This window comes from Giraffa tippelskirchi, chromosome 3 (genome assembly GCF_054371585.1).
Source record: "Giraffa tippelskirchi isolate mGirTip1 chromosome 3, T2T-mGirTip1v1.2.pri, whole genome shotgun sequence".
Lineage (NCBI taxonomy): Eukaryota > Metazoa > Chordata > Mammalia > Artiodactyla > Giraffidae > Giraffa > Giraffa tippelskirchi.
Window position 1 is genome coordinate 37,710,620 of NC_137277.1, and position 22,544 is coordinate 37,733,163.

At 50.4% G+C, this 22,544-nt stretch overlaps 1 protein-coding gene across 1 annotated transcript in view; it reads right to left on the reverse strand.

The window, feature by feature from the left end:
* PITPNM3 (PITPNM family member 3) overlaps window positions 1-22,544 on the reverse strand; it is a 92,552-nt gene that overhangs the window by 64,859 nt on the left and 5,149 nt on the right. Inside the window, exon 2 of the mRNA XM_081579651.1 lies at window positions 8,904-8,999. Coding sequence (XP_081435777.1) covers window positions 8,904-8,999 — 96 coding nt within the window. The remainder of the gene's footprint in view (window positions 1-8,903; window positions 9,000-22,544) is intronic.

Sequence of the window (22,544 nt, forward strand, 5' to 3'; positions counted from 1 at the left end):
GTCAGAGCAGCTTTGGAATAACTGAGAAAGCAGAAGACTTCTGCCTCTAAGCCTTGAACTATATGGAAACTTTAACCCACATCTCAACTTTATGAACCTCTTAATGTTTCCATTCTCCCTTCACTCCTCCCCTCAACCCTGTCTCTACTCTTGTCCTTTCCTGGTCTGAACTTGGAAGAATTGGTGAGGTCATATTCCCTAACCACACTGAACACCAGCCCCTGGGTCCTACATATCAACTACACACATCTGGTGCAGCCCCTCATCTCAAAAAGGGACATTTCCTCAAGAATAAATCACAGAAATGACCCCCACCCCCCTTTAAAGAGACAAGCCTTCCTGGTAAAGAGCTTTGCGCTTTTTCTCATAGAACAGACATTAAAGGGTAGTGAGAAGAATCCTCAAGCTCATCATAACCGAGAATAAAGGGATCAGACGAATTTCACTGCCAAAGAGCTTCACAGAGCAGATGGAACCAATATGGTGGATCTGAAGCTTGGGGAGCTGTCCAGAGTTCTGAATCCATAATCAAGACCCCACTTCAGGCTAGAACATTCCCCCTTCCTGTCTTACTTGACGTGTTAATTTGATCTATTTAATGACACTTATCAAATCTTTACTATGCATTGAGATTGTTATGTGCTTTACAAATATTAATTCATTTCATTCTCATAACAATGCTAAAAAGATAAAATTCTTATTATCTCCATTTTATAGACAAGGAGCATAGCATAGTTCAGTAACTTGCTGAAGATCACTGGCTAGAGCCAGGATTTAAACCCAGATATGCTATTTCAAGAGTCCTAAAATCCTGCCTTCCTGATGGCTTGCCCTGGACATCCTGTATTGGCAGCCCAAGTGCCACATGCACCCAGACAATTTCCTGAGCCTGGGGTGTTCCATCTGGGTATGGTTTACACCTGTGGGCTGCACTGTGTTCTGGGCAGAACTCTGACTGAGTTTCAGTCCTGAGTTGCTCCAAGTGAACCTGTGCCTTTACAGATGGCCCTCAACTGTTTCTGTTTTCTTATCTCTTAAGTGGGAATAACACTCTAGTTCCACAACTCTTTCTAGCAAGCTTTCACGAGAACAAATGACATAGTAAATTTGAAAAGTCTACACAAGTCAAAATGCTATAAACAAATATCAGGGAGCCTTAATGTTGGGGAAGCAGGATCACCAGGGGTTTAAGAGTTCTATTCTGATGTTAGATTGACTCTTTCCAATCCTGGATGCACTGTCTGCTAGCAATCTGACCTTGGACAGTAACCTATGCTTCATGAGCCTCCATTTCCTCATCTATAAAATGATATCATGGCAATGCCCATGTCATAGGATTGCTGTGAGGACTAAATGAGATAATGAAGGTAAAGAGTCAGTAAGCATCAGTAGCACACAGTGGGAGCACAGATGTGGATAAAAGCACAGGAAGATGAGGTACCATCCCTCTCACCACCAGAACATGCAGTGTTCTGCCCTAACACTTAGTTCTGCTGCTGTCTGCCCCTATGTCATTCTGTCCCAGTTCCACAGTGGAGGTGTCAGGATCAGCCTGTAACCCACCTTGAGTGCCTATGTCTCCTGGCTCAGTGACCCAAGCATGCAGCTCTCTGCTTGTTCATTTAATATTCATGCTACAATGAATGGATTCTTGAGCAGTGTTATATACCATGTGAGACATGACCTCCATCCTGGAGGAAATCAGTTTAGTGAAAAATAAAACCACATGGGAAACTGACATAGTCAGATGAGTGAGCTGGGGCTCCTGGTCTAGTGCTGAGTATACAGCAGGTGCTCACACATCCTAGCTTCCAGTTCTTCTGCCATGCATGATCCCTATCTCAGGCTGCCTGTGACACTATCAGAACCCCAAGAGCTCCCAGCTTCTGAGGCTGAGCGTGCACCATCCTTGGCATCTTTCCCCCTCTTCCTACTTATCTACCTGACCTGCCTCCATCTTTCCTTCTTGGTTTTCTGTCTGTCTTTCTAGGAAATGCATCTCCTCTCAGACTCTCCCCATGGTCTTCTCTGCTCGATGTCTGGCCCTTTCCCTTGATCTCTGTCCCTCTGGGTCCTCATGTTTCTCTGTCTTGGGCTCTCTGTCATGTGTATCCCTCCCTTTAGGCCTCCTCCATCATGATGACTCTTGGCACTTGATCTGTCTTTATCCCAGAACCTCTCTCCTCTCTCTGGGTGGGTGTGTCTCTTTCTTGTCCTCTCTCTCTCTCTGGGTTTCTCTTTCTCTCTCTGGGTGCCTGCCCCTCAGGGTTCTTTCTGTCTCTGCAGGTCTCTGACCTCACTCTCTCCTTCTGGGTCACTGTCTCTCTTTCAGCTCTCTCCCGTGCTCTCCTGGTGTGTCTGTTTGTGTATCTGTGTTCATGTGTGTGTGTGTGTGCATGTGTGTATCTCTGGGTGTGTGTCCTTCTCTCCCATCCTGACTGAGTCTTGCTCTCTCTCCCTCTCTGCTTTCTCGTATTTTCCCTGGCTCCCTTGCGCTCTCTGCACGACCCCCTCCCACCCATCCCTGTCTCTCCAGCTGCTCCCCCGGCTTGCAGACAAGCTTTCTCTCCCTCTCTAGGCCAATCCTCTGCCCCTGCTCTCAATACTCAGCCTTAGATCTTCAGTCTGGCACAATGGGCTTGTCACCTGAGTGGAAGTAAGAAACACATACACACACACCAACACACACACACACACACACACACACACACGGAAAGAGCAGCCAAGAAAGCTCCTTTTAGATTCATTTAGACAAACCAGGGAGCCATGTGCCTCAGCCCTGAGCTTCCGCTCTATTTCTCTTCATTGTAGTACAAGCCTCCCAACAGAGGCCATGAGGCCACAAAGGGCTTGTTCAGACAACATCCTGGTTATTGATTTCGCTTTTCGACTACTGATGACTGCTCCCTGCATGCCAGTTCCCAGCCCCAGCGACCTCTGGTGTGGACACAGGTTTTGCATGTACTTCACCCCTAGTGAACCCCAGCCCCTGCCCAGTCTAGGTGCCAGGCTCAGCTCATTCCCCAGCACCATGACCCTGGCCTTGACTCCAGACTGACTCTACCCCTGGCCAGAGCCTGGATACAGCAGAAGCCTTTCTTCCCACCCTGAGATTTCTGTGTCTGCTGGACCCTCAGGACTTCAGAGCAGGGAATCTCCTTGCCCCGTGCCAGGCAGGCTTCACCTCCAGCTCATGAAGCCCAGGGTTCGGTCACCACCCAGCATTGGCTGGTCCAGTTCCCTCTATCACTCCTTGCCACAGACCCACATGCCAGTCTCTCCAAGGACCTAGATATGCACTGCTCTGAGGCCTCTGGGACACGTGATCACTAACCTCCCCCGCTGTTGAATGTTTGCCCCATTCCCCCACCTGCGGCCATACCATCACCCTCTCTTCACCACATGGGGGTCCCCACTCAGCCCATTCCCAGAAGCCTTTTGGGCAGCTCCTTGGCATCTGCTTCTCTACTTCCTCTCCTCCAACGAAAGGGAGGGTTGGGGTCAGCAACACATCTGTGTGTTACATCTCTGGGGGCTCCTTTGTCCAGCTTCCGACAGCAATATCCTCCACTCCACCCATGAGACAAACCCTGTACCCTTGCCATACTCCAGAGGAGGGACCTGGAGCCCCAAGACTCAAGACACACCTGAGGTCAGACAGAGGCCAGTCAGTGCCCCAACCCTGAGGAGAGCCTGGATGCTCTGAACCCAGACAACCTGTATCACTTTCCTCTGCTCCCAGAGATTCTGAGTTCTGAGTCTCCCTCCTAGACCAGGAGCAGGGGTACCCAAGGCCACCCCAGAAACATATCCAGAAGGTACTGGGCTGATCTGTCCTCACACAGAGCACAAAGCTGGTGCCCCCTTGCTCACTCTGGCCACATCCGCCTTCCTACTCACCACTCCGGTAAAAGCCTTGCACTGCTGCTCCCACTGCCCAGAACACTGCCCCAGATCCCCACATGGCTCATTTCTTGTTATTCAGCTCTCAGCTCAAGGCTACATCCTCTGGGGACCTCCTACTCACTCAGTCACTCTATCACAGTCCCATATGTTATATTGGAGGAGGGGGTGCCTCCATTTTTCTAACAGAATTTGCCATTCAATAAACTACTCATATTTAAAATGTACAACTTGAGAATTCCCTGGTGGTCCAGTGCTTAGGACTTGGTGTTTTCACTGCCGAAGGCCCAGGTTTAATCCTTGGTCAGGGAACTAAGATCCTGTAAGTGGCACAGGGCAACCAAAAAAAAAAGTACAATTTGATAAGTTTTGACATTTGTGCACACCCAGGAAGCCATCACCCCAATCAAGATAGTGGACATATATTCATCACCCTCAGAAGTTTCTCCTATCCCTTTTGACCCCTCTTCCCCACCCCCAGGCAACCATAGATCTGTTCCTGTTGCTAAAGACTTGTTTGCATTTTTCTAGAGTTTTCTATAAATGGAACCACAGTATACACTCTTTCTCAGCCTGACTCTTCTGTCTCCCCATGATTACTTTGAGATTCATCCATATCATTGGGTGTATCAGCTCATTCCTTTCTTATCGCCGATACCGAATACATGGATATATTGTCATTTGTTTATTAGTTCACGCATTGATGTACATTTGGGCTGTTTTTACTTTGAGGCCATCATAAATAAAGCTGCTATGAACATTCAGGGACACATGTTTAGGTGGGCATATGTTTGCTTTCCTTTTGGGTAAATATCTAGGGGTGAAAAGGTAGTTAATGATGATCAACTTTTTAAGAAGCTGCAATCTGTTTTCCAAAATGGCTGTCCCATTGTACATCACCCCCCACCCCCTCAGCACAGTCTGAATGTCCCAATTCTCCACATTCTGGTCAGTGGTCGTAATTAGCCAATTCAACAAGTATGAGGCAGTATCTCATTGTGGCTTTAGTTTGTATTTTCCTAATAACTAATGATGGTGAACATATTTTCATTTTTTCACCTTTTGTTTTTATTCATCTACCTTCTTTGCTGATATGTCTGTTCCTTTGCATTATTTTATTTATAGAACTTATCCATAGAATTCACTTGTATGTTGTCTTCCCATCCATCATCACTAAACTGTACAATCCAAGGAACTTCTCTGGAGTCCTGTGGACTCCGTACTTCCTATGTAGAGGGCATGGGTTTGATCCTTGGTTGGGAAACTTATATCCTGTGTGTCATACAGTATGACCAAAATAAATAAATAAATGAAATGTAAGCTCCATGGGGGCCAGGATGGGGTCTACTTGCCCTGTGTCCCCTACAGGGAATACTGCCTGGTACCTGATGGACAGATGCTCAGTAATTACTTGAGAGAGTGAATGAGTGGCTCTGAATTCTAGCCCCTGCTCTGCCTGACTCTTTGCGTGACCCTGAACAAGTTTCCCAGTTCTCTGGCCTCAGTTTTCCAGCCTGTAAGATGGAGTGGTGATGTTGAACTTAAAGAACTTGAGGACCCCCAGCCCTGACATGATCTGGATTTGAGGCATGTCCCTTCTTGGCCAACATGGGTTTCCCCTCACTCTGCACTCCAACCTTGCCACGGCTCCCCAGATCTCCTTTGACTCTATTGACAGCATAGGGCATGGAGCCTTTTGGGTTGGGGCACCTGGACCCCATCACCCACCCTGCAGGATCCAGTGAGAGGTACCAGCCACCCTGAGGCCCCACACCTGCTGCCATGGCCCAGGGAGTCAGCATCTTGCCCAGGGGTTGCTATAGACCCAGAAAGCTCCATAGTCCTGAGTGACTGCCCCCCTAGTCCCTCCCCTTCCTTACATACACAACCAGAGCCCCCCAGAGCCTAAGAGTCTCTCTCTGCTACCAGACCATGATCCATGAGGATCTCCCATCCCCCTGGTAAACTCTAGTGCTGGACGAATGGGCTGGAGCTTGAGGGAGGAAGGGAGGAAGGAGGGCCCCATCTTCACTAATAAGTCAAAGAAAAAGGCCTGGCCTGGACACTAAGCTCCTGGCTCCAGCCCCTCTGTCCCCACCTTGATATGTGATCTGGACAGGCCCCTTCCACGCTCAGGCCTCTGTTCCTGACAGTGTGGCTCCACTGCAGGGGGAGGCGAAACCATAGAGGCAGCAGGATGCAGGTGGGGACTGACACCATGACCAGGTCAGGGTCAGGCCTCAGCCCGGGATTGGGGGAAAGAGGCAGGGAGGCAACCCTTCAGAGCATGCCCAGAAAGCTGGACGGACACCCACGGCTGGACCCTCTATGCTGAGAGAGCTGGCTGGGTTGGCCTGAGTCAGCTCCTGGGAACAGAGAAGGAGGTTGGCTTCGCCTCTTACTGCCCCGAGCCAAGGAAACATGCAGAAGCCTTGCCCGGGGACACCTCAGGGAACAGACAGGAGGTGGGGAGTTGGCAACTCAGAACTGAAGAAGGTTCCAGCAGCCTGTGGGCGGATCGTGCAACTGAGAGCTACGGATGCTCTGGGAGAGGTGACCTCGGAAAGGGCGAGTGGAGACGTGAGTTTCAGAGTCCGGTAGGCAGTGCCAAGAGGTGGAAGTCAGGGAAAGAGGCAGGCGAGTCTGTAATCCTGGGATAGTGGAGAGAAAGAAAGATGGAGGAGGTGAGGACAGTGGGGAGGAGATGAGATGAAGGAAGAGAAGGCGGGACCACTAATAAGAGAGGCGTGAGAAATGAGGCCAACTTGGGAGCTGCAGACAGAGCAGTGAGATGGTGGGAGCGGAGGACAGAATGCTGAGGGTCCGCAGGGGAGGGCAGCAGGATGGAGCTACAGCCGCTCAAAGGGAAGACAGGTGTGCGGCCGTTGGGATGCAGGTGGATCTGACCGGTGCCTCCCGCAGACGCCTCCCGCTGTGAGCCATCCTCGTCATCTGGGAATGCAGAGCCCTGATGAACTGCAAAAATATTTTAAATGAAAGTGTTCTAAGCGTCAAAATATTGAAGCCGTTGTTGTCACACTGTGGGTTAGTTGCTATGGAAAAAGTCAGCCCCGGCTGCCACTCCAAGCAGACACCAATGGGAGACAGGAAAGAAGCCCCAAATGGGCTGGTTGTGGGACTGGCATCGGGGAGGGGACTCGGCACCCAGAGTCAAGAATGGGGGAGCCTCACCCTGGGATAGCATCCCACCGCCAACCCCACTGTGATTCTCCCCCCTCCAAATCACCTGAACTGGATATAGTCTCCATTTCTGGAGGCACAGAGCTGATAGGGAAACTGAGGCCCAGGGCAGGTGACAGATTTGCCCGACATCAGAGAACAAGTCAATGGCATGTTCTGTGATGCCAAGTTCCAGCTGTCTGAGACCATGTTCCAACTGTCCTGCTCTGAGCCCAGAGGTCTTCCCAGCACATGTGCTGTTTCTCTTTTCAAGACCCCATTCAGCCAGGTATTTCAAAGCTGGTTCCATCTCAGGAGTAAGTCAATCCCCCAAATACGGTGACTTCCCAGAGGGAAGCTGAGCCAGCCAAGCAAGACTTGAGGACCCTCCTAGACTGAAGACCCTCCTAGGCTTGTGGGTCTCACCCACCCCTGCACAGTTCAGGAGCATGGCTGGGAGGGTCCTCTCTCCTGAAGCCCAGGCAGACTCTGTCTCCCACTGGTCCCCACACCAGCCCTGCCCATCTCCATCTCTGAGACTGTGCTCAGGTCGATCTCTTAGCCTGAAATGCCCACCCCATTTAGTGCCCTCTTCTCCAATCCTTATAAGGCTTTTTTACAAAGAGTTTTTTTGGAGGTAGACCTTTTTTTAAAAAAAGTCTTACTTGAATTTGTTACAATATTGCTTCTGTTATATGTTTTGGATTTTTTGCCAAGGCACGAGGGATCTTAGTTCCCGGACCAGGGATCAAACCTGCATGCCTTGGATTGGAAGGCGAAGTCTTAATCACTGGATCACCAGGGAAGTCTGCCTTATAATGCTTCTTGTTTTTCCATCCCCACCTATATAGTGTCCCTTGCTATATCTGGTGTGCTGGCCAAGCACCTGGCACCGAAATGCAGAGCTGATATATCCTCCCCTCCGTCATCTCTCCCCTGAACATCTGCTATAATCTTTCTAACTGGTCCCCATCTCCACTCCAGCTCCCCCTCCCATCTGTAGGCTGATCTTGCATGTCACCTACCGGGTAACACGCAGTCTCATCTCTCCTCTCCCCCAGCACACAGACCTCCTTCAGTTCCTGGAAGGCCCCATCCTTCCCGCTTCAGCACCATCATAACTGCTATGTCCTCTGCCTAAGGCTCTTTCCTCTCACTCTTCACCTAGCCAACTCCTACCCTCATTTCTACAGAGAGGATGTTAAGGACCTCCACCCTAAATTAAATATCCCCATCATCACTCTGTTAACATTTGATTCTTCTTATTCAGAGGTATTTTTCCCCATTTGGGGTTTTTGTTAGTATGTATATGTTTATTTGGTTTTGCCAGGTCTTAGCTGCAGCAGGCAAAATCTTCGATCTTTGTTGCAGCATGCAGGATCTTTAGTTGCGACATGTGGAATCAGGTTCTCTGACCAGGGATTGAACCCGAGCGCCCTGCATTGGTAGCACCAAGTCTGAGCCACTGCACCATCAGGGAAGTCCCTTATTCTCCATCTGAGATTGTATTTTCCTTCGTGTAATTGCTTGATATTTGCCTCTCCCACTAGACTGTAAGCCTGACCAGGGCAGTGACCATACCTGTTGGTGTACTGCAGTATCGTGAGCACCTGAAATATTTGAGCAACTCAGTAAATATCTCAAAGAATGCATGAAGGGGTGCTGAGCCGCAGCCCCAGGGGAATGTACAGATTGGATGATTATGAAGCAAGGAACTGCAGAGTCTGAGTAGGGAGAGAGACCAACTCCTAATAGCACCCCTTCTTGGAGCTTCTAAAAAAGGTCACCCAGCTAATGATGGGAGGATGGGATTCACTCACCTCTAGCATCAAAGAATTCATCATCAGAGCTCTCCACCGAGTCGCTGAGGACATTTCGAAGGTGCCAGGGGGCACCACCGCCTGGGGGAGGGCCACCTGCCAAAGAAAACACACCTGTTAGCCAAGCTTGTGACTGTGTCCTGGCATGAAGGAGTTAGACAAAGACCACCCCTGGACCAAGGTTTGGTCAGCATTCTGCACATCCCTGCCCTCTTGACTTCAAGTGCACTGCCCCTCACAGAGCCATCCCACTGCTGTGCTTTCATTTAAGCCCCAAACACCTCTCTGAGATGGCTCGGCGGGGTAGGAACAAGGTTGCCCATTTTGCACACACCCAAACCAAGACCAGAGGCAGTTAAGAGATGTTGCCAAGGTGACACATGTATCAGGAAGCATCAAGTAAGTTTTGCTGTGTTAATAAAAGATCTTAAAACAATAACAGGGTCTTCCCTGATGGTCCAGTGGTTAAGAATCCACCTTCCAAGTGCAGGGGACTCAGGTTGGATCCTTGGTTGGGGAACTAAGATCCCACCTGCCGTGGGGCAGCTAAGCCCACGCACTACAACTACTAAGCCCACATGCTCTGGAGCCCGCATGCCACAACTAGAGAGAAGCCCTCGTGCTGCAATGAAAGGCATAGCCAAAAATAAATGAATGCATAATTAAATATTAAAACAATAATAGTTCATTTCTCACTCACACACAGGTAGGAAGGGGGCTCTGGCCATGGCAGTCACTCATAGCTGCCACCATATGATGCCAGCATCTTGAAAGGGGACTTCAAGGCTTTCAGAAGCAGAGGAGGAGAGCACAGAAAGTCATGCCCAGTCGTAAACACATCTTCTCACATGCGAAACACTTCTGCGCAGGTGTCATTGGCCAAAGCAAGTCACGTGGCCATGGCCAGCTTCAAGAGGGTGGAGGAGAGGAGAAGCTGACACCCTGATGGGCAGAAGTGATGTCTGCTGCACATGTGTGCAGGCCAGGCTGGGACTGAGGCCTCCCCTGGGGAAAAAAGCCCCAATCTAAGAGAAGGGGGACCAGAGCTTGCATTCTGCCCCGTCTCTGCTACTTGCAACCTAGCGGCCATTCCCACTCCATACTGCAGCCTCAGTTTCTCAGTCTATAAATATCAACAACAATCAGTCCCAAGCTGGAAGGATCAGAAATAACACATGCTCAGCGCCCATATCTCAGGAGGCTCAGTGATGATGCCTGCTATTATTATTAATACCTGCAGAGGCCAGGACGTAGGGCTGGAGGGTATTCCAGAGCAGATAGGAACAAACGCACGCAGAGAATGTGGGCCCCTGGGGGCCCCAAACTCAACCCCAACCCACCTCCTGCCCCAGGACAAGGGGGAGAAAGGCCAGAGACACAGCTGGGTCAGGAGCCTCTCTCTCCCGCCCCCCCATTCTCAGAGCCTCTTTACTTGGCACTTTGGGACTCTCAGGAAACCAGCTGGTACCCAGCACATTCAGGAAGCCCTCCAACAGCTCCCAAGACATGTGAAATCCTGGAGACTGTGGATAAATTCCAGTCTAATTGTAAACACTAAAACCATAAAAGTGTTAGGAGAAAATTGACCTGGTACTTTTCCTGAGGAAGTAATCAGAGAAGTAGACAAAGATAGCAATATACAGTTGATCATCTCAGTGTTCTCGTGATACCCACCAACCAGAAGAAACCCCACTGTCCACCCACAGAAGACCAGACATATATTCACAAACAGTCAGCAAGGGAATTCTTTGCAGCTGGTAGAAAAATAAAGTAGCTCCTTATGTATTAACATGGAAAGATACTCACGGAGTATGGTTAAGAAAAAAAAAATGCACATGGGTCCCAGAACCATGTTTCTTTTTTTTTTTTTTTTAATAAATTTATTTATTTTAGTTGGGGGCTAATTACTTTACAATATTGTAGTGGTTTTTGCCATACATTGACATGAATCAGCCATGGGTTTACATGTGTTCCCCATCCTGAACCCCCCTCCCACCTCCCTCCCCATCCCATCCCTCTGGGTCATCCCATTGCCCCAGCCCTGAGCATTTGTCTCATGCATTGAACCTGGAATGGTGTTCTGTTTCACATATGATAATATACATGTTTCAATGCTATTCTCCCAGAACGTCCCACCCTCACCTTCTCCCTCAGAGTCCATAAGACTGTTCTATGCATCTGTGTCTCTTGTTCTGTCTCGCATATAGGGTTATCGTTACCATCTTTCAAATGTTTCTTTTGATCCCATTTTTGAATATACTCCTACTTGCGCACTGAAGATATGTACAGCATGTTAGTTAAGAACTCAGGGTCTGAGGTTGGAAGAAGCCTAGATTCAAGCTCAGGCCCTCACCTCTTAGAGGCTGTATGATGTCAGGTGAGCCCCGTCACCTGTCTGGGCCTCAGTTTCACCAGCTATAAAGTGAGGAAAGTTCATACCTGCCCCACAAGCTTGCTGGGAGGATGAATAAAATACACTGAAGTACTTAGCACAGGGCCTAGCATATAGCAAGTGCTCACAACAATAATTATTATATAATTATACTTAAATTATTATATAATTATACTTACAAACGCTCTAAAATGTCTGGAAGGACAAGCACCAAACATCAATAGGGATTACCTCTACAGAGCAAAATTTAATAAGAAGAGGCAGGGAAAACTCCATGTTTACACTGCACATATAACTTCATATGACCATTAATTTTATAAATTCATCTTATCAGTGCTAAGATGTACATTTTTTTCCACACTTCAACAGCTTTAAAACTGGGGTGCGTAATTTCGTTGGCATTGTTTATTCTTTCTTAGGGTATAGAAAACAGTGATGCATCTTACAATTGATTGCATCATAATTCAATGGAAAACAGTAAAACCACCCTGCACACAGGGTTTATCTTCCTCTGTTCAGCCCTGGCCATCTAGCACACGTGGCTTCTTGCATCAGCAATGCCCCTACTTCAGTTCCCCCATCTGTGCAATAAGCAACCTGACAGAGACTTTCCCCTGAAACTTTTCAACTCCGACTGATGCTTGAGGAGCTGATCTGGCACATAGTAGAGGTAAATGAACCAGCGAGAGGTGGGCATTCCCCCAGCCTTGGCTAGAACACACCTCATGACGCATTCCCCAGAAAACCTGCTGCAGCCTCAGCTCACCACACCAAGCTACCCTGCATGATGCTGGCACCGTTCCCTGCCCTGAGCCCAGATCCCAGAACATAAACTGCTCCTGAAGGGAGAGGCCAGCACAGGTCAGCCCAGGGCCCCAGCCCTCCTGCCTGTTCCTCCTGCCCCACTCACCACAAACTCCCAAACACACACCCAGCTTGAGCTTCATGGCTTGAAGCCAAGCAAAAAGCATGTTCTGAAACACAGAAAAGGCAGAGATCATAAGGAAAACTGACCTGGTAGTCACTTCTTGGTGTAAATCTGGGTCTGCCCCCAGATTCTCAGTGGGGACCCTCTAAGCTTTTCATTCTCACCCAACAGTGTGGAGGGCATGACAGTCTGATCAGCAATTTCCTTTCTATGACCCTGGATTTATTGCAAGGGAGTTGGAAGAATCCAGATACACCATAAGTGAGTATTTCTAACATGGCTATGGGACTGTTTCCCAAATGTATATGGGGGAAGTTCTGGCTAGTGAAATAAGACAAGAAAAAGAAATAAAAGGTATACATATGAGAAAGGAAAAATAAAACTGCTTTTATTATCAGATGGCATGATTGTTTACCTAGAAAACAATAACTCTACAAAATCTACCAAAAAAAGAAACCAAAAACCCTACTGGAACTAATAATTGAGGAGAGTAAGATGACAGGATAGAAAATCAAAATACAAAAGTCAGTTGCACTCCTGTATGTCAGAAATGAACAACTGGAATTTGAAAAATAATACCATTTACAATAGCACCAAAATACAATAAAATAAAGAAGTGCATAGGTATACATTAAATGTATGTGAAGATTTCTGTGGTTCAAAAAATGCAATCACTTAAAATCCTTTCTGATTTTACATTAATTTTATGTTTTCTCAATCAACAGATATTAAGGATATAAAAACTATCAGATATACTATATGAATGTGCAAATATCCCTTGCTGTCCAAATCTATTCCATTTCTAAGAGAGCAAGAATCTGGATAGTCAGGACAGTCATATTAACCTCATCTATTTGGTCCCTGAGTTTTGTATGAGCAGCAAGAGTTTAATTAGTGATGGGTTCATCTAAAGATATATCTGTGTCGATTTGTTTCTTGAATTTAAAGAGTGAAGTTTCAGCGAGAAGGGACTGGCTATGGGTCTCCTACCCACACAGTATACACTTCACCCACGAACAAAGAAGGGCAGTGACATTCCTATCAACCTCCCCCTCCTAAAGAGAGCTGGTGTAGAGCCTGAGAAAAAGAGGAGAGCTCTGGAATTTGTCCCTCCCTCACTGCCCCCACCACATCCATCCTCGCCTTAGGTCATCGCAACACCCATATCATGTGATGGGCTGGACTTGGTGGGAGTCCCAGTGGGGAGAGCCTGGCAGCAAGGAAGGCAGCAAGGAGCCTGGTTCAGCTCCATCTGAAGGAGATGTTCTTCCAGCTAGAGATGGGCAGAAAGGGAGTGGGGCTTTGAGGGTGTCAAAGGGAGCTGTCCACCCCGCAAGGCACTGTATTAGATGCTGGGGACATCGAGGTGAATAAGAGGGACAGAGTGGGGCCCTCCCAAACCTTACACTCTACAGGGGGACAGAGGAGGCAGACTTAAAACAAGGAAGCAGCAATAATCCTTTCAGCGGTAGCAAGTGCTAGGAAGAAAGTAAAACTGTCCCTTCCCTCCTCCACCATGCCCTTTTTCCTCAAGTGTCTCTCACAGTGTCATCATAGCCTAGAGAACAGACAGGCATGAACGCGTGGATCTGTACATCCACCGAGGGATGATGACAAGGGCATTCAGCTCCATCGTCAAAAGAACTCTGTCACCTACTGAGTTATAAACACTAAACCAGTGCTGTTTCTCCTTCCACATGAACCCTTCACCTGAGTGTTGAGTCTCCTTTGTGGTCAATATCTACAGTTGATTTTCTCTTCAAAAGCATCTTTTATCTGGTTTAGTGCTATCCTCTTTGTTTTCAAAATGCATACTTTCACTTGTTTTTAAATACACTCTCTAAGTTTATTTAAACTTACTACAGTCCTTCCCTCTTTGCAGACAGGCTGCTCAAAACAGCCTCTGGAAAGGTAGATGTTTTCTAAGACCCTGGATTTATTGCAAGTGAAGTTGGAAGAATCCAGATACAGTGTACACCTACCTTTCCAGAGGCTGTTTTCTACTCTGGTGCAAAAAAGAACTTATAAGAACGGATCATGTGGGCATCCCTGGTGGCTCAGTGGTAAAGAATCTGCCTGCCAATGCAGGAGACACAGGTTCAATCCCTGGTCCGGGAAGATCCCACATTGCCATGGTACAATTGAGCCCATGTGCCACAACTACTGAGTCTGTGCTCTAGAGCCCAGGAACTGCAACTATTGAGCACATGCGCCACAACTACTGAAGCCCCCGGGCCCCTAGAGCCCATGCTCTGCAACAAGAGAAGCCACTGAAATGAGAAGGCCATGAATCGCAACTGGAGAGTAGCCCCCAATCTCCACAACTAGAGAAAAGCTCGAGCAGCAACGAAGACCCAGCACAGCCAAATATAAAACAAATAAATAAAATTATTTTAAAAAAAAGGACAGATCATGTTAAGCAGCAGCCGTCACCTGGCTTCTGGAGGAAGATGTTCCCTTCATCTCTTCCTCCGGCATGCAGGGGTTTTTTTTAGCAAACGGCAAAGGTCATATTTCAAAAAAGGAAAACACTGATACAGAGTCTTGGGAGGGCATGAAGGGAAGACTTTTCTGAAAATGTGGAGGATCAGTGGAGACTTGAATGGTGAGCAAGAGCCAGACATGCTAAGCGCTGGTGTGTACATCCGTGTGTGTGCACGCATGTTCCTGGCACACACGCATGGCATGGACAGGCAGAGGATGAGAATAAGAGCCTTCCTGGATGAAGGAACTGCAGGGGCAAAGTTACCTGTGAGGGGCAGAAAGAAACCCACGTGGCCAGAGCCAGTGACAGAGGGGAAGACAGGTATAAGAAGAGGTGAGGGAGGAAATGGAACCTGAGGAGGTAGGGCTCACCTGCCTGTCATGAATGGGAGCTCAGGACAGGTGGGTTTTAAGGTTCTCACCTCCATCCAGAGTCTATCACCTGCCTACTTCCAGAAGAGGGGATCCAGATGCCCAAGAGGTTCAGGAAGTCTCCCAAGGGGTAGGGGGTCTCAGGTCAGGTCACTAAAGGCCACATATGGTCTTGAGAGTCAGAGAAGGTGGGTGCCTAGATCCCAGATCAGTGAGGGCAAAGGCCCAGAAGCACAACCTCCTTGAGGTAGGTCCCTGCCCTTCACCTCTCTGCATTCTGTGTCCAGTACAGGGTCCCAGGCGGGAGAGAACCAAGGGGTGTTTGTTAAACAAGCAAATGAACAAAAAATGATCTGCTGGCAGCTTCACAGGTATTATCTAAAGTCATCCTAACCAAGTCCCATCGAGCAGGTGTCATGAACTCCCATCTTACAGTTCAGGAAATAAAGTTCAGAGGTGTGATGTCATTCAATTGAAGTCATAAAGCTCATAAGGGATGGAGGCAAGATCTGAACCCAGGTCCATCTGACTCCAGGGCCTGTGCTCAGGACCACCAGACAGGGTGTGCTCTGCAGAAGAACTCAGGGCAGGAGCCAGGTCTCTTCCTCGCTTCTCTCCCCCAGGCTGCAGGATCTCCAGGGCTCAGCCTACATCCTCCAACAGACTCTTCTTCTGTCCCACCTTCTCTATCATACTTATTCAAAGCTCTAAATCAGGTGACTTCCCTGGAGGTCCAGTGGTTCCAATGTAGGGGGCGCAGGTTCAATCCCTGGTCAGAGGACTAAGATCCCACAAGCCATCCAGCACAGACAAAAAAAAACACCCTAAATCAGGATAAAAGAGAAAGGGGAATACCCCAATCCCTCCCTGGCAATCCAGAGAAACAAATGATCCTTCACACCCCATGATGCACTGGTCCCCCAGCAGAGCTCAGAGGAGTGGGGTACAGGGGGAGGGGCTGCGGGGAGCCATCCCCACCCCTCTCCTGATCCATCTGCCTGCCACCATCAGGCCCAGTGCAGTCTCCCTGACCTTGTCACAGGCTTGGGTCTCCCCAACATGAGTGCAGCCAGCAGTCACCCACTTCCCCACCTTAGCCCTGGCTCCCATGGACACAGGAATTGGAAGATGGACAGACAGACAGGAGCCAACAGAGGGTGCTCTGGCCTCTACCGGGGACCCCAGGGCAGCCCCGGCCTGAAGGTCAGCGCCCCCCACCCCAGAAGGGAGACACCACCCTGCACTTGGGAGCCCAGTCTGAGGGGAAAGACATTCCACAGTAAGGAAAGCCCTGGCCCGGTAAAGTGAGGGAGGCAGGCAGCATTGGCCAACTCCTCCTGGGCCAGACCTTGAACCATATGCTGCCCAGGAGGTAGGTACTTTGACAAAGCTGAATGGGCTCAATCCCCGGCCTCAGTGCCAGCCTCGGGACCCAGCCTACATGGCCTGGCATAGGGCATGGGACAAAGGAGGGGTGGGCAGCCTGGCCCCTGGGTGAAATACCACATCAACCAAGCCTGGAGAGGTGTAGACATCACCTCCCTGAGGCAGGCAGCCTGGAGGCCTTCCTGGAGAAGGAGGCAGAACTGAGCCTTAAAGGAAGTGGGGGCAGAATTGGCCAGGCTGGGGGAGCGGGGGAGGGAAGAGAGATAGGAGTCAAATCAATCTCTTAGGCCATTTCCAAGAGACGCTGGATCCAGAAATTTCTCAAGAGTAAGAGCAAGGGAAGGAACATGGGCGTCTGCTGTGACCACTGTGGCCCTGCGGGGGTTCAAGTGACACCGGCCAATGTCCAGGCCTCTGGGGAGTCACAGCACCTCTGAGCTGGCCAAAGTGGGTGCCCCGCAATGAGCCTGCTGCCCATGACCATGGCCACAGCTTCTGTGCCCAGTCCTGTCTGAGGACACATCTGAAACTGAGACCTGGCCAGCCTGCTGGATCCCAGAAATCTGTGCCTCAGAAGAAAAGGGTTCATTCAGGCAGGTCCCTTGTCTCCAGTCTCTGTCTCCTGTGTCCACATACACACACACGGGCACGAGAATGGCAGGTTCTACAAGCACAAGCATCTGGGTTTAACTGCTGACCATTGATGTTGCTAAATCATCATTCTGCCCTGAGGACAGTGGGGGCCCCGTGGACACGGACATAGAGAGAGCATGCACGTATGTTAAGTCACTTCAGTCATGTCCAACTCTTTGTGACCCTATGGACTGTAGCCTGCCAGGCTCCTCTGTCCATGGGATTCTCCAGGCAAGACTACTGGAATGGTTTGCCATGGCCTCCTCCAGGGGATCTTCCTGGCCCAGGGATTAAACCTATATCTCCTGCAGGTCTTGCATTGCAGGCAGATTCTTTACCACTGAGCCACCTGGGAAGCCAGGACATGTAGAGTCCAGAGCCCAAATGTGGCTCACACAGGCACACACACATAGACACACACACACATAGAATCACACTTCACCGCTCCTCAGCTCTGACCTGAGGTCCCAGGAGTCGTTCTACATGTTGGACGCAGTGAGAGATGCACAGAATCTGGGAAAGGTTCCTACAGGCAGGCAGGGGTGGGACAGGGGACTAGTGGGGGTGCGGAGTGGGAGGGAGGGATGTGACCCACCTCCTCTCTGCCCCTCCTCCCAGAGCCCTGCCTTTCTCGCCTCTCACTGTCCCCTCCTGCTCCCAGTAGTGAAAAGACAGGCTCTTCTGTCCATGGAATTTTTCAGGCAAGAATATTGGAGTGGATTGCCATTCCCTTCTCCAGGGGATCTTCCTGACCCAGGGACTGAACCCATGTCTCCTGCATTGCAGGCAGATTCTTTACTGTCGGAGCCGCCAGGGAAGGGTTGGTTCATATCCCAGCTCTGCCACTTCTCATGTAAGTGATCTTAATAAATGTCACTACAGCACGCTGTGCCTCAGTCTCCTCCTCTGTAAAATGGGGATTATAACAGTCCTCCCCTAGAGCTGCTAGAAGGATCACATGAATGAATATTTGAAAAAGGTTTGGCATAGTGCCCAGCACTCAGACAGTGCTATAAAAGGGTTTGTTAAATAAAATAAATAAATCATGATATCCACAGGGCTTTCTTTGATCCTTTCACAGTGGACGCTCCCAAGGGTGGGCACCTCTCCTTCTCCTGCAGCTCCTGGAATGGGAGCCCCGAAGGCAGGGCAGAAACTGCTCGCCTCACCCAGAGGCTAGAATAGCCTGAGCCCTGACACTCTTGGGGCTGCTTCTGGTGCATGGCTGGCCTCTCTCCTCTCTGCTGGCGCAGCTCCCTGGGGCTGTGTCTTGTCTGCCCCCCTCTCCCAGATCCTACCTAAAGCCAGGACCTGCTATCTCTCCGAGCCCCACCACCCTTCATCAGTCTGGGTTCCAGTAACATGTCACCACTGGGAAGCACCCCTGCTCCACCATGCCATATTCTTTCTCTCCAAGACTTTGCTCCTGAAGCTCCTGGTAACTGAAATACCCTCCATCCTCAGCCCCTATCCCCCTGCTGAAAGCCTTCCTTGAACCCCACGCTGGTCTGGGCACCCACCTCTTCTTTGTTTCGTAACATCCTCTACCTGTGCCCATCAGAGCACCTGGCTGCAGACTAGGTCCAGGCCTGCCTGCTCCACTGGGCTGTGGGTTCCTCCAGGCAAACACCCAGTAGGTATCCTCCCCAGGCCTGTAGCCTCTCCTAGCCCAGGACTGGGCACAGAGAAAGTTCTTGTTATGCTCAGCATGGCCCAGCACCAGGTAGATCTCAGGTGGGCCCTCTCTCAGGAAAGCATCCCATAGGCAATGTCCTCAGGCCCCCTCTCTGGGTCAGGATGAGCCTGACAAGATCCATCAGGGCCAACCAGCCCATGCTCAGCCTTCAGGGGGCTATGGGGCCACCCAGGGAGAAACAAGAGGCTAGGAGAAGCTGCTTCCAGAAAAAGGCATTATTGAAGGAAACCAGTGCTGGTTGGGGGTTGGTTGCTATAGAAACAGGTCCTAACTATCTCCCAAACTGCTGTATGCACCACTGATGAGCTTGTGTTCTGGGCTGTTTCAGGGGACATGCCGGGCACCCCAGAAGTGCCTGCGTGCTGGGGTTCCCAGCACCTGAAGCCCAGATCCTGGAGGATCCGGAAGGAATACAGTCTCCAGGGCACCCAGGCAGCTCCATCAGTCCAGGGGTGGACTCAAGGATTAAGGCTGAGACTCCAGGCTACAGAATTTTCCTCAGACTAGCCACGGCCCACCCCTGACCTCAGCCACAGCCTAACCTACAGCTGTCCACAGATCAAGTCACAACCCCAATCACAGAATAACTGGACCCAATCTCAAACGGGCCATGATGCTGACCACAGGCCACGCCACAAACTAAGCCTTGACCCAACCGCACATTCAGCAACAACTCAAAAAAAAAAAAAAATAGCAATGCCTCTAGCCACCGACTGCAGCCTGACCCTGGCCATAAACAGCACTGGGCACCATCAAGGGGCTGTAGCATATAACTTCAAGGCTATTTTTGCAGCTAACACTAAATTCTGTGCAGCATTTTCCACCACTGCCAGGGGTTTGCAGGCACTTCCTGTGGTCCCTAGGACAAACTAGTGAGGTCAGTTTAGAGGAGCTCTGCTCCTTGTTTGTGATGACAAAGGGAGAAGCTCAGATGGGGTCACACTCCCTGCCCGGGGATGCGGGTGGGGAGGTTGGCTGGCCTGGGGGTGGGATGACAACCCCAGTCTCCCAAGCAGGGCACAGTTGGCCTAACTAGTTGCTCTGGGGAAAAAAAAAAAAATAATGTGGTTTTTGAAGACCTGCTGGTGTCTTATAAATATGCCACTTAAATACCCATTAATTACTTTATTTAGGAGATAATTAGTGATTAATAGCTTCGGCTATCTATTGTACTTTCGTTTTGCTCTGCCAATTCGGCTCCCAACAGTTTTGAGTTATTTGGAACAATTTCTCTCCAGTCCCAGATGTCCCCACTCTGTCCCACCAGACTCTTGCTCCATACGGGAGAGGCTTTCTCCTGCCTCTAACGGGAGCTCCCAGTGCACCTGCCAATTCACCACTGATGGCTCTGCCACCTGCAGGCTCCCCAGAAGGGCGGGGGAGAGGTAAGGGGAGGCCCAAAAACCAGGACAGAGGGGCCCCTTCCGATCACCCCAGGACCTGCAGTGTGGACCAGGGAACAGAGACCAGGAGGGACCCAGGCCTCCAACCAGGGTGTGGGGAGACCAGATTGGGGGTGGAGGTTGTCATAGACTCAACAAAGGATGCTGGGGGCTCCTTTAGAGAACCCCCCCCCCGCCACCTCAGTGAGCTGGCCAGCTTGTCGGTAAGGTCACCAAAGGCTGCCATCAGTTTGAATGGGGCAGCAGCAGGGGAGTGGCCCCCACCAGCCAAGGCCGAGGTGACTCCATAGGACGCTTGGTGCCCCCTGCTACTCTGGGGTGACTATAGCACAGGGAGGGGGCCCAAGGTGGCCTCTGCCCCCCTAGGCTTTGCATTTGGTGCCAAATCACAGCACCAGGGAGTTGCCAGCCGGGACCCTGCAGGTGGGGCTGTGGAATGCTCTCCACATCACTCCAGTTTACACTGTACAAGAAGGAAACAAAAAGGCAGCAAGGGATAAACACCCCACCCCACCCCCGGGCAGTAATGGGAAGGCTGAAAATAGCTCTTTTTACCACAAGGGATGATTCCAGAGTCGGTCAGCTGAGACCAGCTTCATGGGAGGTGGGAAGTCGGGGGATGAGAAAGGAACGGGAGGCCAAAAGGAGCTCTGATCCAGACAGCAGTGAGCTGAACCACTCGGGAGCTGTCCAGGGAAGGTCAGAGGTATCTGAGGGATGGATGGGTGGCCACGGGCACTCCAATCCCCCTGAAGACAGGCTCACGGAAGAGCTGCAGTCCCTGGAGCCCGAGCCCAGAGCCCGCACACCTAGATCCATCCCTGAGGAGGTCAGGAGCGCAGGAGTGACATACTCTGCAAACACTGAGCCAAGCAAACACAGCATCAGCGGCAGACGGCTCGGAAGAGGCCTCTCGGATCCACCAGAACTCGGTGCCCCTCCCAGACACAGAGCCCGATGTGTTTCTATTTTTGCTTTCAACCCTTGTTTGGCATCCCCAGCTAACAGACGGTCACTTCCCTCCCCCCGGAATAACAGGTCATCTGGGAAGGGGGAATACCTCCTCCCTGGCCTCCCCAGCCCCAAGTCTGCAAATTAACAGGCTGACCATCCAAAAGGAAGATGAAACTCCAGACAAGCACACACACCATGCCCCTGCCAGGATACCTGGAGAGAAGAGCTTAATGCCCCTGAACTCTGGTTTCCAAAGACAGATTCATTAGCACCTGCCCCCCCAGGCCCCAGCCCTGGCAGCCCCACAGCCACAAAACCTTCCCTGAAGGTCCTGAATTCACCCCACGGACAGGTTACAGCCTAAGCCCCTACAAGCCATCCCCCTCCCCTAGTCTCCAAGTGGCCACGCCTGCTTTCAGCCTGGCCCCAACTTGAGCCGTGGTCCCATCCACAACTGAATCTCATAAAATGCCACCCTATAGAGAGCCTGGAGGAGGCAGGGTGGGGACTCCACTGCAGGCACCCAGTTCCCACCCCAAAGCCTCTGACAGGCAGGGGGCACCCCACACGTGTACCCCCATGGAGGCTGGTGGCCACACAGCTGTGCAGGCCTCCGCAGGCAAATAGACGTGGGGCCCTGGAGGTGGCATTTACCTCCTGCGTGACTCACTAAGGCACCCATTCGTTTGCAAAAGGGGTGCCGGTAGCATTTTCCTTCTCTTCAGAAAACAAGAATTTTAAAAGAGGGAGTATAAAGAGGTTTGAGGGAGTGGGTGGGGAGCTCAGATCCCATTTGATTTCCAAACTCATTTGTTATGCATTCTCTCCTCCCTGCTCCCACCCCCAGCCCTTTCCCTGGGGGCCCTGGCCACCCCCTTCCAAGAAGCTTCTGGCTGCAGATGTGGTGGTAGGCTGTCCTGGGACCCCCAGGAGGCAGGTGCTCTCCAAATGCCTGTCCTCAGTTCCCCATCTGTCCTCCCATCCCCACTAGCCTCTGGGAGGGTCCCCATGAGGAGGGAGATGGGAGGAGGTAAGGGCCTAAAGGCGCGATAAAGCCATGGGGAGAGAGGCTGAGAAGGAAGACAGCAGTGTTTGAGCTAGAGCACGCTCAGAGCTGTCCTGTCCCCCCAACTCTTTCCTTCTCATTCCTCTTTTACAGGTGAGAAAACTGAGGCCCAGAGGGGCAGTTCAAAGGCAACCAGTGACAGGGCCAGGTCTATTCTTTGTTACACAGTCAAATTCCTAGAAATGCTGAATCCAAGAGAAGAAGAGACCTAAGTTCTAATTCCAGCTCTGCCTCTAACTTCATGTGTGACCCTGCAATCAGATACTTAACCATTCTGGGCTTCAGTTTTCTCATCCATGAAATGGGAATGACATCAGCCCTACTTCA